The sequence below is a fragment of the Lactuca virosa genome, chromosome 2 (genome assembly GCF_052849685.1).
Source record: "Lactuca virosa cultivar CGN04683 chromosome 2, Lactuca_virosa_CGN04683_v6, whole genome shotgun sequence".
In the NCBI taxonomy this organism is placed as follows: domain Eukaryota; kingdom Viridiplantae; phylum Streptophyta; class Magnoliopsida; order Asterales; family Asteraceae; genus Lactuca; species Lactuca virosa.
Window position 1 is genome coordinate 235,754,428 of NC_136427.1, and position 16,129 is coordinate 235,770,556.

Genomic DNA, 16,129 nt, shown 5'->3' on the forward strand with positions numbered 1-16,129 from the left:
AGTTGACAGCGGCTTTTGAAAGCTACGATTACGGATCAGGATCTGAAGTCATACGCAGAATAATTATTAGACTTATCCAAGTGGGAGACTGTTGGATTAGTGTCTAAGTCCATAACTATTTTGGTATGTACTTGACCCAATGGTGCATGGTCCTTTTGTGTTGCCTTCACCAAAGCAACTTGATAGGATGAATTATAGAGAGAGAGGATTAATTATGATTTATTAATATATTATGAGAATAATATATTAAAGGAGAAATCATATTGTTTAATTAATATTAGTCAATAATTAATTAAGAATTAATTATTGTGGCTAAAAGAGATTAATTAAACTTAGGGGACTAGAACTATCAATTGTGTGATAGTTGAATATTGGGCTAATGGACTCCATATTAGAGGGGTGGACGAATTCTATGGGGAAACCCATTAGAAATCGTCCAAGGCCTCTAAGGAGGGAGTCCATGGGCTGCTTAGGGCCTAAGCAATCAAATTAGGGTTTCCTTGTTAGATAACCCTAATAGCCTCACTATTTAAGGACCCCTAGGGCACCAAAAACGTGGATAAGAGTTTCCTTAGGGTTTCTACACGTTTTTGAGTGCCTCTCCTCTTCTCCTTCTTCATCCTCTTGCTCTTGGTGTTTATGAGCCATTAGAGGAGTGACACTTGTGACTCTAAGCTTTCAGAAGTCAATTACAAGAAGGAATTGAGATAGTTATTGCTACATAACAATCAAGGTAAGATCTAAACCCTAATTCATATGTTATTTGATTATCACATGCTAGATCTAGGGTTTATGGCTTTGGATGATTATTGCATGTTCATTAGACAAACTAGATCCAAAGCTTTAGGGTTTGCATGTACACCATAGGAATGTTGTAGTGCTCAAAACCCATCATAACCTCAAGAGGTCTCACATACTACAAGTTCCTTGGTTCTATCTCGGCCCTCCTTGACTCGAGTACGGATCCTCTGCTTTCAGTAGTACGGGCCCATACTACCTTCCACATCTATCCGTACTTTCCTCAAGGATTGCCTTTACTTTACCAAGTCCCTTCTACTACTACTGCTCTCTGCATTAATCTCATCCTAGGCTTACCCTAGGGTAACTCGCCGACCTACTCTCCGCCATCAACTGCATAAGGAATTCCTGCCACCTTTACCTAACGAGCTTGAGAATACCATTACATATCGCTAAGACCAGATAATTCTTCGAATGAGAGGTCCTACCCTACAACGGTTGGACTCAAACAAGAGCTGCGCAATAGGGCTACGCCTAACCTTATGAAATTATTTAGTCCTCACAATATGTAACTTAACGTATTCGTTTACTAGTTAGCTAAAGATAACTAGAACTCCTAAAAGCACAACGCAAGCAACATTCGAGCATTGAGTAACCATGCCAAGCATATCCTATTCACGCCATCATATTACTGATTAATCAGTTCTAGTATATAATTCAATAAGCACATATAGTAGGCACATAAGGCATCTTCCAAGATCCTTAGCTCTAATCTAGCATGCAGCTCTCATACAAAGGCAACAAGTATATAAGACATCATTCCTAGATCCTTAGCCCTAATCTAGCATGCAGTTCTCATAATCATATCACATCATAACATAACATGTATGGGTATCTTGGGAAAAACTTACTTGAGCTCGGTCGGTCGCACGCATCACACACCTTGTTCTTTCTCAAAACCTTTTTATTTTAATTTTTAGAAAAACTATTTTCTTGTAAAATCTTTCAAACCCTCGATTTGAGTCCAGACACCCCCGGAGGTGTGTCCAAATCCCTCAAACCAAGGTTTTGATACCAACTTGTAACATCCTAAATTTCAACACCAAAAATTTCATTTTTAATTAAGTGACTTATAAAACAATTTACTGAAAAACATCATTGATTCATATCATTTCATAAAACATAGTCACGTGTCTCAAACTATTTTATCAAAATAGTAATAATGTCAAAGTACAATCCCATGGATCTCAAAATGCGGAAATCATATGTGTGCGATGCGCTGCTACCGTGCGGGCTCCTTCCCCTTCGCTGAAGAGGTACCTGAAACAAAACTGAAAATTATAAGCACGAAGCTTAGTGAGTTCCCCCATCATACCACATACATATTATAAACACACTGTCAGGCATATCTGGTTGCCCAACCTACCCTGCTAGGCATACCGGGGTGCCTAACCTACCCCTGTCAGACATACCGGGGTGTCTGACCTACCCCTCCGGTTTATCTCAACTGGTTACGGGGACTATTTCACCCCCTACTACTACCGCATAATATCACAACATAATCATACTGTCTAGCATAGTTGGGTACTAAACTACCCCTTTGTCCCTATCGACCGGTAACCGGGGACTATTCCCCCTACTACCACTATCACATAACATCATATCATACTAGCATGTAAAACACATCAGATAGTGGCAAACCCAAGTAATTATCACAAAGACAACTACTCGACAAACAATCCCTACTAGTGGGCCGACATTGTGGCCATAGACCCACTTCTACTGGAAGGTAACTCACCTCGTAAAACTGAGTGTCGAATCTCACTGGAAGTAATCTCTAACAGTTGCTCCGGTGACTCCCGGCTATCATAATCATAATAACACTTAATCAGAATCCATAACACTACTTAGGGTAAAATGATCAGTTTACCCCCTTGGCCTAACTTGAACCATTCCTAAGGCCCAATTCTAACTTATTAAACCCAATGCACCCATGGTCCATCAAAGGCTCCCTAAGGCCCACTAATGGCCCAATTTTCTAAATTGGGCCCAACTCTTCAAATGGGCCTTTTCACCAGTCCAATTAATCCTTAGGCCAAAATGAATAATCTCGAGTGGCCCAATATGGTCCAAAAGGCCCAATATTTCTAATTCCAAATTCCACCACGGGGCCCAATAGTCCAGTCCCAGCCCTCTAAGGCCCAAAAGCCCAATGTATCCACTCTACATGCGTACGTGTGACGTACCTGGCACGTACGCCCAACGTACGCTGGCGTTGACCGCAAACGGGGAGTTGACCCAGTACACGCAGCGTACCAGGGTGTACGCTTAGCGTACTAGCCAACTTTCTTGGGACCTCATTTGTGACTTAATCCATTAAGTCTTCACGTCCAAAATGTAGATCCAGGTCCTTTAAGACCTCCTAATCCATAAAGTCACAAACTTTATGTGCTTGCATGCATGGTTGGGGGTCAAAACATGATTTTGGTCCTTTAACAAGCTTTATGACCATCAAACACTTGCATGGTTGTGGCTTAACCATCAAGGTCCGATTTTTATGACTCTTAGTGCCTCGGAGAGCCCAAAAGGACAGCTCTTATGGTCTGAAATCATCAAGATGCAAGAAGCCTCAACAATGGAGTCCAAAAGTGGCATAAAACACCCCAACATCAAATCTAAACATGCAATGCTCAATTTTGAAGCTTGATATCTCAAATGAGTCAGAAATGGTGCTAATCTCCTGGATCTACAAGCTCCTTTTGAAACCTTGCTCCTTCTTCAAGCTTCATTCTCTTCCAAAACACCAAAACTACACCAAGATGCTCTCAAGTGGCTTCCAAATCACAAGAACACGCAAATATGGGTTAGGGTTTTCGAGGTGGCTGCTTAAGGGTGGTAGGGAGGCTGGTCCAAGGGCATAATGTCCTTTATATAGGGATCAAACCCTAAAATTTAGGGTTTTAAACTTTGCACGCGTACGTTGCGCGTACTCTTTGGTACGCTGGGCGTACGTGCATGGCTTCCGCGTTCCAATTCCTTGAGTACGCTGAGCATACATGGAAAGGTACGCCTCGCGTGCGTGCTTCCTCAGCCCAAACAGCAAAGCCCAAAGGTCCAAGCCCAAACCTCATAAAGCTAATAACTTTAAATAAATACAAGATTAGTACCTTATAAATCCCGGATGTTACAAGGTTAATGGAAATGAGTAATATATATATATATATATATATATATATATATATATATATATATATATATATATATATATATATATCAAGTGGTTTGGCTCGGTTATCTGCGGATACCTAAGTATTCAAACCAAACCGACCCGTTGATATCCAGTTTTTTTGGTTTCGGTTTTTTTCAGTTTCAGTTTTTTTCGGTTTCGAATCGGCCAGTTCGACTCGTTTTTTCGGTTTTACGGTTTTTTTGCACACCCCTATCCAGAGGGGGTTGTTACAATGAAACATTACCCTTGTATGTTTCGCGCTTCATAATTTTATAAGAAGATAGGGACTACGTGATGAGTATTTTGCACAATATGATGAAACAAATGTCTCGGTTCGAAATAACAATATGGCCGTTGATGATGATGAATATTAGATTCCAACACATGATACTGCAGCGTACCATGAATATATGACCCAATTACGGGATGAAATTGGCGAGCAGTTAGAACCGAACCCTAAACCTCTTGCATGCATTTTGAGCTTACCTTATGTCCCTCATAACCCTCATTCTCTCATCCTCCATTGCCCTTAGAGTGTTAGAACCGAACCCTAAACCTCTTGCATGCATTTTGAGCTTACCTTGTGCATTTTTGGTGTTATTTGGTGGTTTTGATAAAGAAGGTGTTTGGAGAAGAAGCAAGGACGTGAAGAGAGCTATTAGATCCAGAAGTTTGGCATCATTTTTTGACCTATTTGAGGCATAAAGCTTAAACCATGACCATTGCATGTTTAGATCTAGTTTTGGGGTGATTAATGTTATATTTTGGTCCCATAGTTGAGATTCTTTGAGTTAAAGGAGTTTCAATTGTAGAGACCCATTTTTATACGAACGGTGAATGCGGAAGTAAGATATCTCGAGATTAATTGTGTTTTTGTAAGTATGAACACGAAGAACATATTATGAGTTCATGGAAGAAGACTAAGAACAAAGAGAGAATAATATTGATGCATGAAGAACATGGTGGGAGAGAAACTCTCCCTGGGTGGGAGAACCCACCACTTTTCTCTCTCTCTCTAGATTACATTGTGAGAAAAGTAATCTCTAACTAAGAAAAAATGAGCTGGCTAAAGTAAGAAATGACCAACTCTCCCTTTATATAGGAGGGAGAGTATTTACACCATAAATACAATAAAGGGAAAATACAACCTAACTATCACTCATTATTTGTAGAGCATTTCCATGCTCCAACATTCTCTCCCTAAATGCTTACAAATTATGAGAGATCCAATAAGTGATACAAGGCTATAATACAGTAATCCGACTAGCAAGTGTGGTAATAAAATGAAACATAGTGAGAACCAAATGCTGAAATGTCTCTAAAACTTTGAAGTGTCTGTGAAGTCTGAAACTGGCCATGAATCTCTAAAAATGAAGGTCTTCGGCTTCAAAGCACAACCAATGAAGCAGAAAAAATAAGATCCAAATCTTCAAACCAGTCATAATCACCCGAAGAAGAAGGTCACCATGAGCAAGTAGAAGATCCAATAAAAGAAACACTTCGGCTTCAAAAGTCTGAAAAACATCTCGAGTTCTCAAATCATAATACACCGAAATTCTTCAAAGAATAACCTGCTAAAAATGTGAAGCATCCATAAAATGCAGTCCGGATAAAAATAATGTGAGTCCAAAGACATGGTCCAGCAATGCCGAAAATTTGATCCAAGGACCAAAAATAAGTGCCACGTCACATTGCCAAAATAATCTTCGTCTTCAACATATCACAAATCCAAACTCGTGAAACCATAAGATCTGAACCGGATGCGAACACAAAATCATCCTGTGGTAGAGCCCGAATAATAAATAATCTGAATCGGAAAACATTGAGTAATGCCAAAAATTTGATCCTTAAAGACCAAAAATAAGTGCCACATCGCATCACTAAATAAATAATCGTCTTCAGAAGTCTTCAAAAATCCAAACTCAAACAATCATAATAACCAAATCCGGATGATATTCTCTCCCTATTTTTGATAACCAATGACCGGATATCAAAAATCAACAAATCATCGGATGGAGAGTGTCGGATACCAAGAGCTAATAGAGAAGCTCTCCCTAGATGTATGAAGGGTCTCGATAAGAAACGAGAAAGAGTAAAAGAGATACTCTTGCGGTCATGAGGAGGCGGGTGACATAGTTGCTGAAGCTGTGCTGAGAATAATCTGTTGTGCCAAAAATATATCCAAATATCCAAACTGCGGTGTTGGAACACTTGAAGTGGTCTTCAATAGAGAATAAAGTCCACATGATCAAGATACATGATTCATCAACCAAAAGTCAAGAGCGACAAGTCATAAATCCCATAAAATGAAGAATGCGAAACAACTTTGTTGATCAATCGCCGTTGCGGTGCAAGCATCACAAAAAATAATATGAAGTCCGACTGCAGTAGGAGTATTCTTCCAATAATAATCGGCATGAAATGAACCAATGTGACAACCCAAGGTTCAGTTGTGGCAAGAATTGGTGTTAAAAAAAAAATTGGTGTAAAAGAAAAATAATTGGTTTTAATAAAAAAAATTGGCTAAATAATTGGTGTTAAAAAAAATTGATGTTAAAAAAAATAGCTGAATGAAAAATAATTGGCGTTAAAAAAAAATTGGTGTTAAAAAAAATTGGCTGAATAAAAAAAATTGTCGTTAAAAAAATGGTTGAATAATAAAAAAATAAAGTTTAAAAAAAATAAGAGGGTAAAAAAAAAGGGGGGGGGGGGCTGATGAGAGGGGAGGAAAAAAGGAGGGGAGGGGAGGAGGAAGAAGAAGGAAGAAGAGAGGGGAGGAGGGGAGGGAAAATCCGAAGGCAAGGAGGACGATGCGGTCTAAGGAGGGTGCATGCGGATGGAATGGCTGTGGGTCGGATTGGGTTGCGAATGGAAGGGTTCTAGGGTGTGGACGGTGACCTGGGTGCGGACGCAAAGGAAGGCGGATAGAGGGAGTTGGCTGCAGTGCAAGCGAGGGCAAGTCAAGCAGCGGTCCGAGCTACGGTAGCGAGATGCGGTCCGAACCGAATGAAGTGCCTACGGTGCGAGGACCTCGGTCCGAGTGGAAGACTTCGGTCCAGAGGAAGCGGTAAGGTGCGGTCTCTCGGCTGCGGACCAAAAGGCTGCGGGTATGGGCTTCGGATCAAGGCTTGAGAGGGGTTGCGGGGAGGCTTCTTAGGAGACTCCGGTAGGCAGTTTTTGGCTACGGTTCTGGGCTCTGAGAAGGGCTGAATATATGACGAAAAATGCTATTTTTTCATGATAAATGGTACCGCAAAGGCCATTTATTCATATTTTAATGAGAGAATCTTTTTATAAAGCATTCTAAGTCAAAAGTGGGTCTTGGGAAGACAAAAATGAGGAGTGTGCAGGTGGGTTTTAAGGACAAAAAGTGATGGGATTGGACAATGTCACATGGTTTTTGTCTTTTTGAGGGAGTGAAAAGTGGAGTACTCTTTACCCAAAAGAGTAACAATGACAATATGCTTTATGCAAACACTTAAACACGTCCATATGCACTAATTTGAAGATTCACAGCAACAAATAAAGGTAGAATGTATGAATATCATACCTTTTATGATGATCATAATAAACATGCTGTAGAAAAAAAATCTTCTAGAAAAAGTTGCTTTCCTCCACTATCTTCAAGAATAATAAGCCCATAATTTTTGTGTCTTCTCATCCAAGAAAAAGAACTCATGGAGCAAATTCTTCAACAATTTGGAGACCACAAAAATAATTTCTTCTCCCATTTTTCTTCATTTCTTCAACAGCTTCAATAATAATCTTTTAAGAACATCTTTTTCCAGCAACAAATAGAACGAGCAGCAGCAGCAACAATTTATTTTATTAAGTAAGAATCACCCAGAAAATAGAACTAAGAACGAACTTCATAAAAAAATTCCGGTTTGAAACCTGAAAATTTTTTCTTGCAGAAACACGGAAAAATCACAAGATAATCACCGAACGGGAGTCGTTCCCTTGAACTAATCGTGAGATCTTCAAGGTACGGCTCTGATACCAATTGTAGAGACCCATTTTTATACGAACGGTGAATGCGGAAGTAAGATATCTCGAGATTAATTGTGTTTTTGTAAGTATGAACACGAAGAACATATTATGAGTTCATGGAAGAAGACTAAGAACAAAGAGAGAATAATATTGATGCATGAAGAACATGGTGGGAGAGAAACTCTCCCTGGGTGGGAGAATCCACCACTTTTCTCTCTCTCTAGATTACATTGTGAGAAAAGTAATCTCTAACTAAGAAAAAATGAGCTGGCTAAAGTAAGAAATGACCAACTCTCCCTTTATATAGGAGGGAGAGTATTTACACCATAAATGCAATAAAGGGAAAATACAACCTAACTATCACTCATTATTTGTAGAGCATTTCCATGCTCCAACATCAGTCCATATGAACTGTCCTTTTAGGCTCTTAGAAGTGTTAGGAGCCATAAAAATCAGACCTTGATGGTTTAGCCTCAACCATGCAAGTACTAGATATCAACTAAGTGTGTTTATGGACTTAATCTATGTCTTAATCCCCATCCATGCATGCAAAAGCATAAAGTTTATAACTTTATGGATTAGGACATTTTTAGGGACCTGGATCTATGTTTTGGACGTTATGGATTAATGGATTAAGTCACAAGAAGGTTTTTGGGTTGGTTGGCCAGTACGCTGGGCGTACTCCCTGGTACGCTGCACGTACTAGGTCAACCACCCGTATCTTTTCAAGATCAGCGTACGATGGGCGTACATGCAGAGTACGCTGCGCGTACACATGCAGTGGAGAAAAGTGATTTTTGGGCTCTTGGATGTTAGGCCTTGATTTGTTGGGCCTCGAGCCCACCTGTGGATTAAGGCCTATGGGCCTAGGGCTATGATGGATGGTATATGGGCCTTTTGGGTCTTAGAGTTTATTTGATTGGGCTTGGATACTTTGGGTTGTTTTGAAATTGGGCCTTGGGAGGAAGAGGCCGAATAAGGCAAGGATTAGGGAACCTTTTGCCTTAAGACATGAATTAGGGTTGGACCTTGGAGTCATAATGTAATCTAATGGCTAATTAGAAATTTATGTTGTGTGATAGGAAGAGGAGTTCACGAGTCGTTCGCTGAGTACGATTTGACACCCATAGTTGAGGTGAGTCTCCTTTCGTAGAATTCGTGGGTTGAAGGAACCAAGGCCGACCTACTAGTTATGATATAGCATGATGATTGTCTTTGTGATAGTTATCAGTTGTGCGTGTATTATTTAACGATTCTGTGAATTATGTGTGATATTATATGGTAGTGGTAGGGGTAAAATAGACCCGATATCTGGTTGAAATAGACCGAAAGAGCAGGTCGTGCACCCAGATATGCTCGACATTATCCAACATTATCCGGTTGAAATAGACCGAAGGGGCAGGTCGAGCACCCAGATATGCTCGGCAATATCCGGTTGAAATAGACCGAAGGGGGTAGGCCAACACCCAGATATGCTTGGCAGTATGTTTATTTTGTATGTGGTATGGTGGGAGAACTCACTAAGCTTTGTGCTTACAGTTTCAGTGTGTGTTTCAGGTACTTCCAGCTCGAAGGGAAAGGGGCCGACATGATCGCATCGCATCACACTATGATTTTCCGCAATAGTGATTTTGGGACTTATTCTCTCATAATACTTTTCTATGTTTTGTTTTGATTAAATACTATGATCATCATATGTTCACATTGCTTTTGAAATTGACGATGTTTTGGGATATGGGTTTAGTAACTATGAAAATGAAACTTTTGGGTCGTATTTTTGGGATGTTACATTTTTGTATATATTTATTTTATATGAAGTATGTTTTTATGTATTTAAAAAAATACATTTTCGTATAATACGTTATTACGTTGTTATAATCCTAAAATATACTTTTGCGTTATCTTAACATCTTTAGTTTTGATTTAAAGTGAATATGCAAATATTTTTTTTACGTAAAAACGTTAACGTGATAACATATTACACGAAAACGCATTTTTATGTTTTGTTAACCTCTTTAGTTTGTTTTACGTTATATATTTAAAAGTATATTTTCGGATTATAAAATGTTATTACTTTTTTTTATTTATTTAAAAGTATAATATGTTATTACGTTTTTTTAGGATTACGTTTTTGCATTTAAAAATATATTTTTTTAGGATTACGTTTTCGTATTATGTTTTTGTATAATATGTTATTACGTTTTTTAGGATTACATTTTTGTATATTATGTTATTACGTTTTTATGTATTCAAAAGTATATATTTTCGGATTATAACAATGTAATAACATATTATACGAAAACGTATTTTTTAAATATATAAAAAACATATTTTATATAAAATAAATACGTAAATTTTTTTTTCTACGTGAAAGCAAAAAAAAAAACTTATTTTTTTATGAAAACATAAAAAAAAATTAGGATCATATCAATGTAATAACATATTATATGAAAACATATTTTTTTAAATACATAAAAATGTTTATTTTACGTAAAACAAATACGTAAAAAACATATAAATTGTTTATAATTTTTTTTACACTATGCTAAAAATATATTTTGTTTTATTAATTTTTTTTTTGTAAAAATATGTTTTTTAAAATTTTTTATTATTAATTTATTCACGATTTGTAGATAATATTAATTAGTTTTCAAAAATATAAAGCAAGTGTGGCTCTAACTTAGTTTGCTAAGGCTTTGGTTGATTAAGTGAGAGGGGGAAGAGGTCTCAAGTTTGAACTCTCCCTATTATCTATCATTTATATTATTTTTAAGACAAAATTACAAAAATAGTCTCTGTGGTTTACTAAATGTTATAAATTCAGTCTCTTTATATTTGAAAAGACGAGCCCTTACGAATTCAGTCCCTAACGGCTGAATCCTAACGAAGTTAGTAAAAATGGTCATTCGTGCAAGTTTTGCAAACCACAATGACCATTTGCATAAAAAATTAACAGGGACCGAGTTTGTGACTTTTAGCAAACCATAAGGACCATTTTTATAGCTTTGTCTTCGGTTTATAAAATCAATTTATTTTAATTTTTTAATATCTACAGCAGCCTGCAAATTTTAAAAAATAGACACGTTTCTTATTACAGTATGCAGCCGTTTCGTCTACGTCTTCTGTTGCAGAGGTGGTCCGCAGACTTCATGAATTTTTTGCCTTTAAAAAACAAAGATCACCTTAGGTGCTGTTTGTTTTTTCTGAGACAAAATGTCTGCAGTCTGCGGGCCACATCTATAGACCTCTGCAGTAGAAGAGGTGGACCAAACGTCTGCAGTCTGAAAAAAAAAGACTGTTTGTTTTTTTAACATCTGCGGGCTATTAAAATAAACTGAAATCAAAATAAATTGATTTTTTTAAACTTCAAAGTGATTTTTTAATATTTTTATGACTTTGTTATAAATAATTAACGAATTTAGATCAACTTTTATATATTATTGTATAAAAAATAAAAATAAAAATGGTATGAAGTAACGTATATATTTGATAAAAACCAACAACTTTGGTTGCAAAGTTATAACTAAACATTATAATTAGTGATCAAAGAATTTGATACATAAATTGATGAAATAAACTTCGATTTTTTCAGTTAAATCCATTAAAAACGTACCATAAATATTTTCTCGAGAAATTGACGATACTGTATTAAATAATGTTTTATAAAATTTGGCAAAAAAAAAAAATATAAGAATATATTATGATTTTTTTCATATTTATATAAAAAACTTCAACGACTATTATTGTAATAAATCTTTATTTATAAATTTGTCAAAAATATCATGTTTGTATCGTCGAACGTTTTTTTTTAAGTTTTGTATTTTTTTTTAAATTTTTTATCATTAATAAAGTTAGAAAAATTATAAATTAAAAAAAAAACTTAAAAAAAATAAAGATATATATGTTTTTTTAGGCTAAAAGATGTTTAAAGATGTTAGAAGACTCTGGTCCACATCTGCGCTAAGAAGAGGGCACGCAGACATTTTTAGGTCTGCAGTCTTCAAAAAAACAAACAGTCTGCAAAGGCTAATGTCTGCGCGGCGCAGACAGAAGAGGCCACGCAGATCTGCAGACAAAAAACAAACATTACGTTACTTTTTATATATGTTGATGAGCTCTTTAAATGTTATTTAAAAACAAGAAAGGGGTAAGAGTTGGTATACTTAAAAATCAGATGGTGCACTTAAACTAATGAAAAATTCTAGCGGGTCAAAACAAAACAACCACCGCAATTAGAGAGAACGGCGCCACTCCGGAGAAACCGTGAGATGATGTACATGGATGCGTCGTCACTGACTACTTCTTCCATACCTTACACCACAATCAACTTACACAACTTCTCGCCGTCGACGAGTCACCGGAAAAAACTACGCCACCGTTCAGTATTCGTCGTAATCTCCAGTTCCTCAAGCAAAGATATATGGCGGAAGCCCTCAAAGTCCACAACTCTAAAACCATCATCTTTTCTCCAACCTTATCGTCGAAGACCAGAAACGGGTCACTTAGATCACAGCGTAGACATGGACGAACTCGTATCATCTATCAATCAAACATCAAACGAGCACGAACTGTTCGCTTTATTGTCTCCTTACAAAACCCGACAACTTTCAATACGGTTCATGGTGACCATCCTTTCCCGTGAAACCGATTGGCAACGATCATTAGCACTGCTTGACTGGATAAACGAACAAGCTTTATACACCCCTTCAGTCTACGCGTACAACGTGGTCTTACGTAATGTGCTTCGAGCAAAGCAGTGGCAGATTGCCTACGGACTGTTCGATGAAATGCGTCAAAGAGCACTTTCGCCTGATAGGTATACTTACTCCACTTTAATCACGCATTTCGGGAAAGAAGGTAAGTTCGACGACGCGTTATCTTGGCTACAGAAGATGGAACATGATCATGTATCTGGAGATCTTGTACTGTACAGCAACCTAATCGAGTTGTCTCGTAAGCTATGTGATTATTCTAAAGCCATATCAATCTTCTCTCGATTAAAACAATCAGGCATCTCCCCTGACCTCGTAGCTTACAATTCCATGATCAACGTATTTGGAAAAGCAAAACTATTTCGTGAAGCTCGATTACTACTTCAAGAAATGAGATCAGTTGGAGTTACACCTGATACAGTAAGCTACTCTACACTCTTAAGCATATTCACCGAGAATCAAAAATACCTAGAAGCTTTATCAATATTCTCAGAAATGAAAGAAATGAACTGTTTCTCTGACCTTACAACCTGCAACATCATGATAGATGTATATGGTCAACTTGATATGGCTAAAGAAGCAGATAGATTATTTTGGGGCATGAGAAAGATGGGAATCGAACCAAATGTGGTAAGTTACAACACCCTTTTAAGAGTTTATGGTGAAGCCGAACTTTTTGGGGAAGCCATACATTTATTCAGATTAATGCAGAGAAAAGATATCAGTCAAAACGTTGTTACTTACAACACTATGATCAAGATTTATGGAAAAACACTTGAACATGAGAAAGCTAATAATCTTATTCTAGAAATGCAAAGTAAAGGGATAGAACCAAATGCCATAACATATTCAACCATCATTTCTATATGGGATAAATCAGGGAAGTTGGATAAAGCTGCAATTTTGTTCCAGAAATTAAGAAGCTCTGGTGTTGAAATTGATCAAGTTCTTTATCAAACCATGATTGTAGCTTATGAAAGAGCTGGTTTAATTGGGCATGCAAAAAGATTGCTTCATGAACTTAAACACCCGGATAATATTCCTCGGGCTACAGCCATTACAATTCTTGCTGGAGCGGGTCGGGTCGAAGAGGCTACATGGGTTTTTCGCCAGGCGTATAATTTTGGAGAGATTAAGGATATATCGGTGTACTCGTGTATGATTGATTTATTTTCAAGAAACCGAAAGTATTCTAGTGTGATTGACGTGTTTGATAAGATGAGAAAAGCGGGGTTTTTTCCTGATGGGAATGTGATTGGGCTTGTGTTAAATGCGTATGGGAAGTTGAGGGAGTTTGAGAAAGCGAATGGTGTGTATGTTGAGATGCAGGATGAAGGGTGTGTTTTTCAAGATGAAGTGCATTTTCAGATGTTGAGTCTTTATGGTGCGAAAAGGGATTTTGAGAAGGTGGAGTTGTTGTTTGAGAGATTGGAATGTGATTCCAATGTTAATAAGAAGGAATTGTATCTTGTTGTTGCTAGTGTTTATGAAAGGGCGAATAGGTTGAATGATGCTTCAAGAATTGTCAATAGAATGAAGGACATGGGACTTTTGAGATCATAGATAAACTGTGTTTGCTCAACATACTTGGAAGGATGATGGTAGATGAAAGGTACCAAACACAAAGGAAATTGCATCTTCCATTTTGAAGATTCAAAATTTCTTAATTGGACAGGTATTTTTCAAAAAGTTTATGTTGATCAATGTACAAATGATATGAGTTTTCATAGTTTAAGTTGTTTGATTAATCATGTAATTTCCTCAACTCAAATGGTAAATTATTTTGACTTCCTACAGACGTACACATTGTTATTATGGATAAAAATAAAGTGTGTTGTCCATGTGGCACCAATATGACCACATTATTTCCAACGTGGTACTCAAATTTTAACGTAATTAATAGGCTTCCCCACCCAACCCTTCTATATTCATTGTGCCCCTATCAAGATCAGACAAAACGTTCAAAACCCCCAAGATCGGACCTCCATCAATGGCGTCTTCTTTGAGCACCAACAACAACATAATGAGCATCAACAACTCCGATGCAGATGAAAGACCATTGTGTGACTGCATGTTACCTTCGATGGATCGTAAATCATGGTCCATCGAGAATCCAATGCCAAGGTTCTAAAATTGCACTAGTTCACTTGTATGCATATCTTCGATCTTCGATTTGTGTAAGGTGTCCAATTTAGCTTTAACAAGTTATATATGGTATCTTAGAACACATCGCACAAATTTTTTGCATTAAAGCCGAACTGAAGTTTGTTTAATGTTATTAGCAGTAGACACACAACTATAAATTCTTCAAGTAGTGTGACCTTGGAAATGATAACTATCGTTTAACTATCTTGGGGCCGAGAAGCGACCTGAAATAGATGGAAGATAGTACATACACTAAGAAGCTCCAAAAAGAAGGTTACACAAGCGGAAGAACTATAAAAGCAGTTGGTAAAAAAAATAATAAAAATAAAAATAAAAACTTAGAGGGGGAGATTCCCCAGTTGACAATTGTGTTGCGAATAATGAAGTCCAAGTTGAAAGTATCAAAAAGGATGATCATCTACTTTGATGTGTTCTTTTGTGTAGTGATGAAGGCTTTTAAAGGATCATGAGATTATTGTTCTTTACGCCTAGTTCCCGAGTTTAGCAAAAAATAGAAAAGAAAGTGTAGAGAGAAAATAAAGTGCAATGTATTTTGTGTTTCCGAGTTGGAGAGAAATAAAAAGAAAATTAAACATTTTTTTTTCTTTTCTCTCTAAATCCTTCCAAATTGGAAGGAAAGTTAAGACGGAAAATTTTAATTCAATTTTTTCCACAATGAAACTTGGAAACATCAATTTCTTTTACTTTCGTATTATTTCCGTCCATTTCTCTCCTTTTGTGTGTTGTATAGTTTTGTGGATAGTAAGCATGGAGAATTTGATTATTTGCATCCCTACCCACATTCAAAACAACTCTATACTACAAATAACTTTTAAGAACAACCATCAAGCCCAATTATCCCTAACATCCTTCAATCCGCCCCCTTTTTAACTCCATCATAAGACCATAATTTAGCTTAGTGTTATACAAGAATATATCCAGTTTAACAGTATAGTTTGGGTTATATCTTCCAATCTTCTCAACATAAGACCATAATTTAGTTTAGTGCTATACAAGTACCTCTATAAGCGTCAAAGCATGTTTTCTCACCCTCCTATATTGCCCAAGACAGACCTTTATGCTAATCGTTTTTATAACCTCAAATCTAAGTTGTATGATGCTCATTTATTTCATTATGCATTATTTTTTTTATATAATGACTACCAATCCATGTATATGTTATAAATAGAGCCCAATTTTTGAACTTCATAGCAATGTTTTGTTCACTTTTCAAAGATTTAATGTGAAAAGAGAGTTAAATTATCTTTGAAGATGACATGAACTTCAACTACATGATCAATCTTATCTGATTCAT

General features: G+C 36.9%; 1 protein-coding gene across 1 annotated transcript; it reads left to right on the forward strand.

Annotated features, from left to right (window-relative positions):
- Positions 1 to 12,109: 12,109 nt before the first annotated feature.
- Positions 12,110 to 14,417, forward strand: LOC145160510 (Tetratricopeptide repeat (TPR)-like superfamily protein). Its single transcript, XM_079079735.1, has one exon. It carries the CDS (start codon positions 12,226 to 12,228, stop codon positions 14,230 to 14,232), a length of 2,007 nt encoding a protein of 668 aa, XP_078935861.1. The 5' UTR covers positions 12,110 to 12,225; the 3' UTR covers positions 14,233 to 14,417.
- Positions 14,418 to 16,129: the final 1,712 nt, after the last annotated feature.

Coding starts and splice junctions, on each gene's coding strand:
- LOC145160510 (XM_079079735.1), top strand. CDS start 12,226: ATGATGTACATGGATGCGTCGTCACTGACTACTTCTTCCATACCTTAC.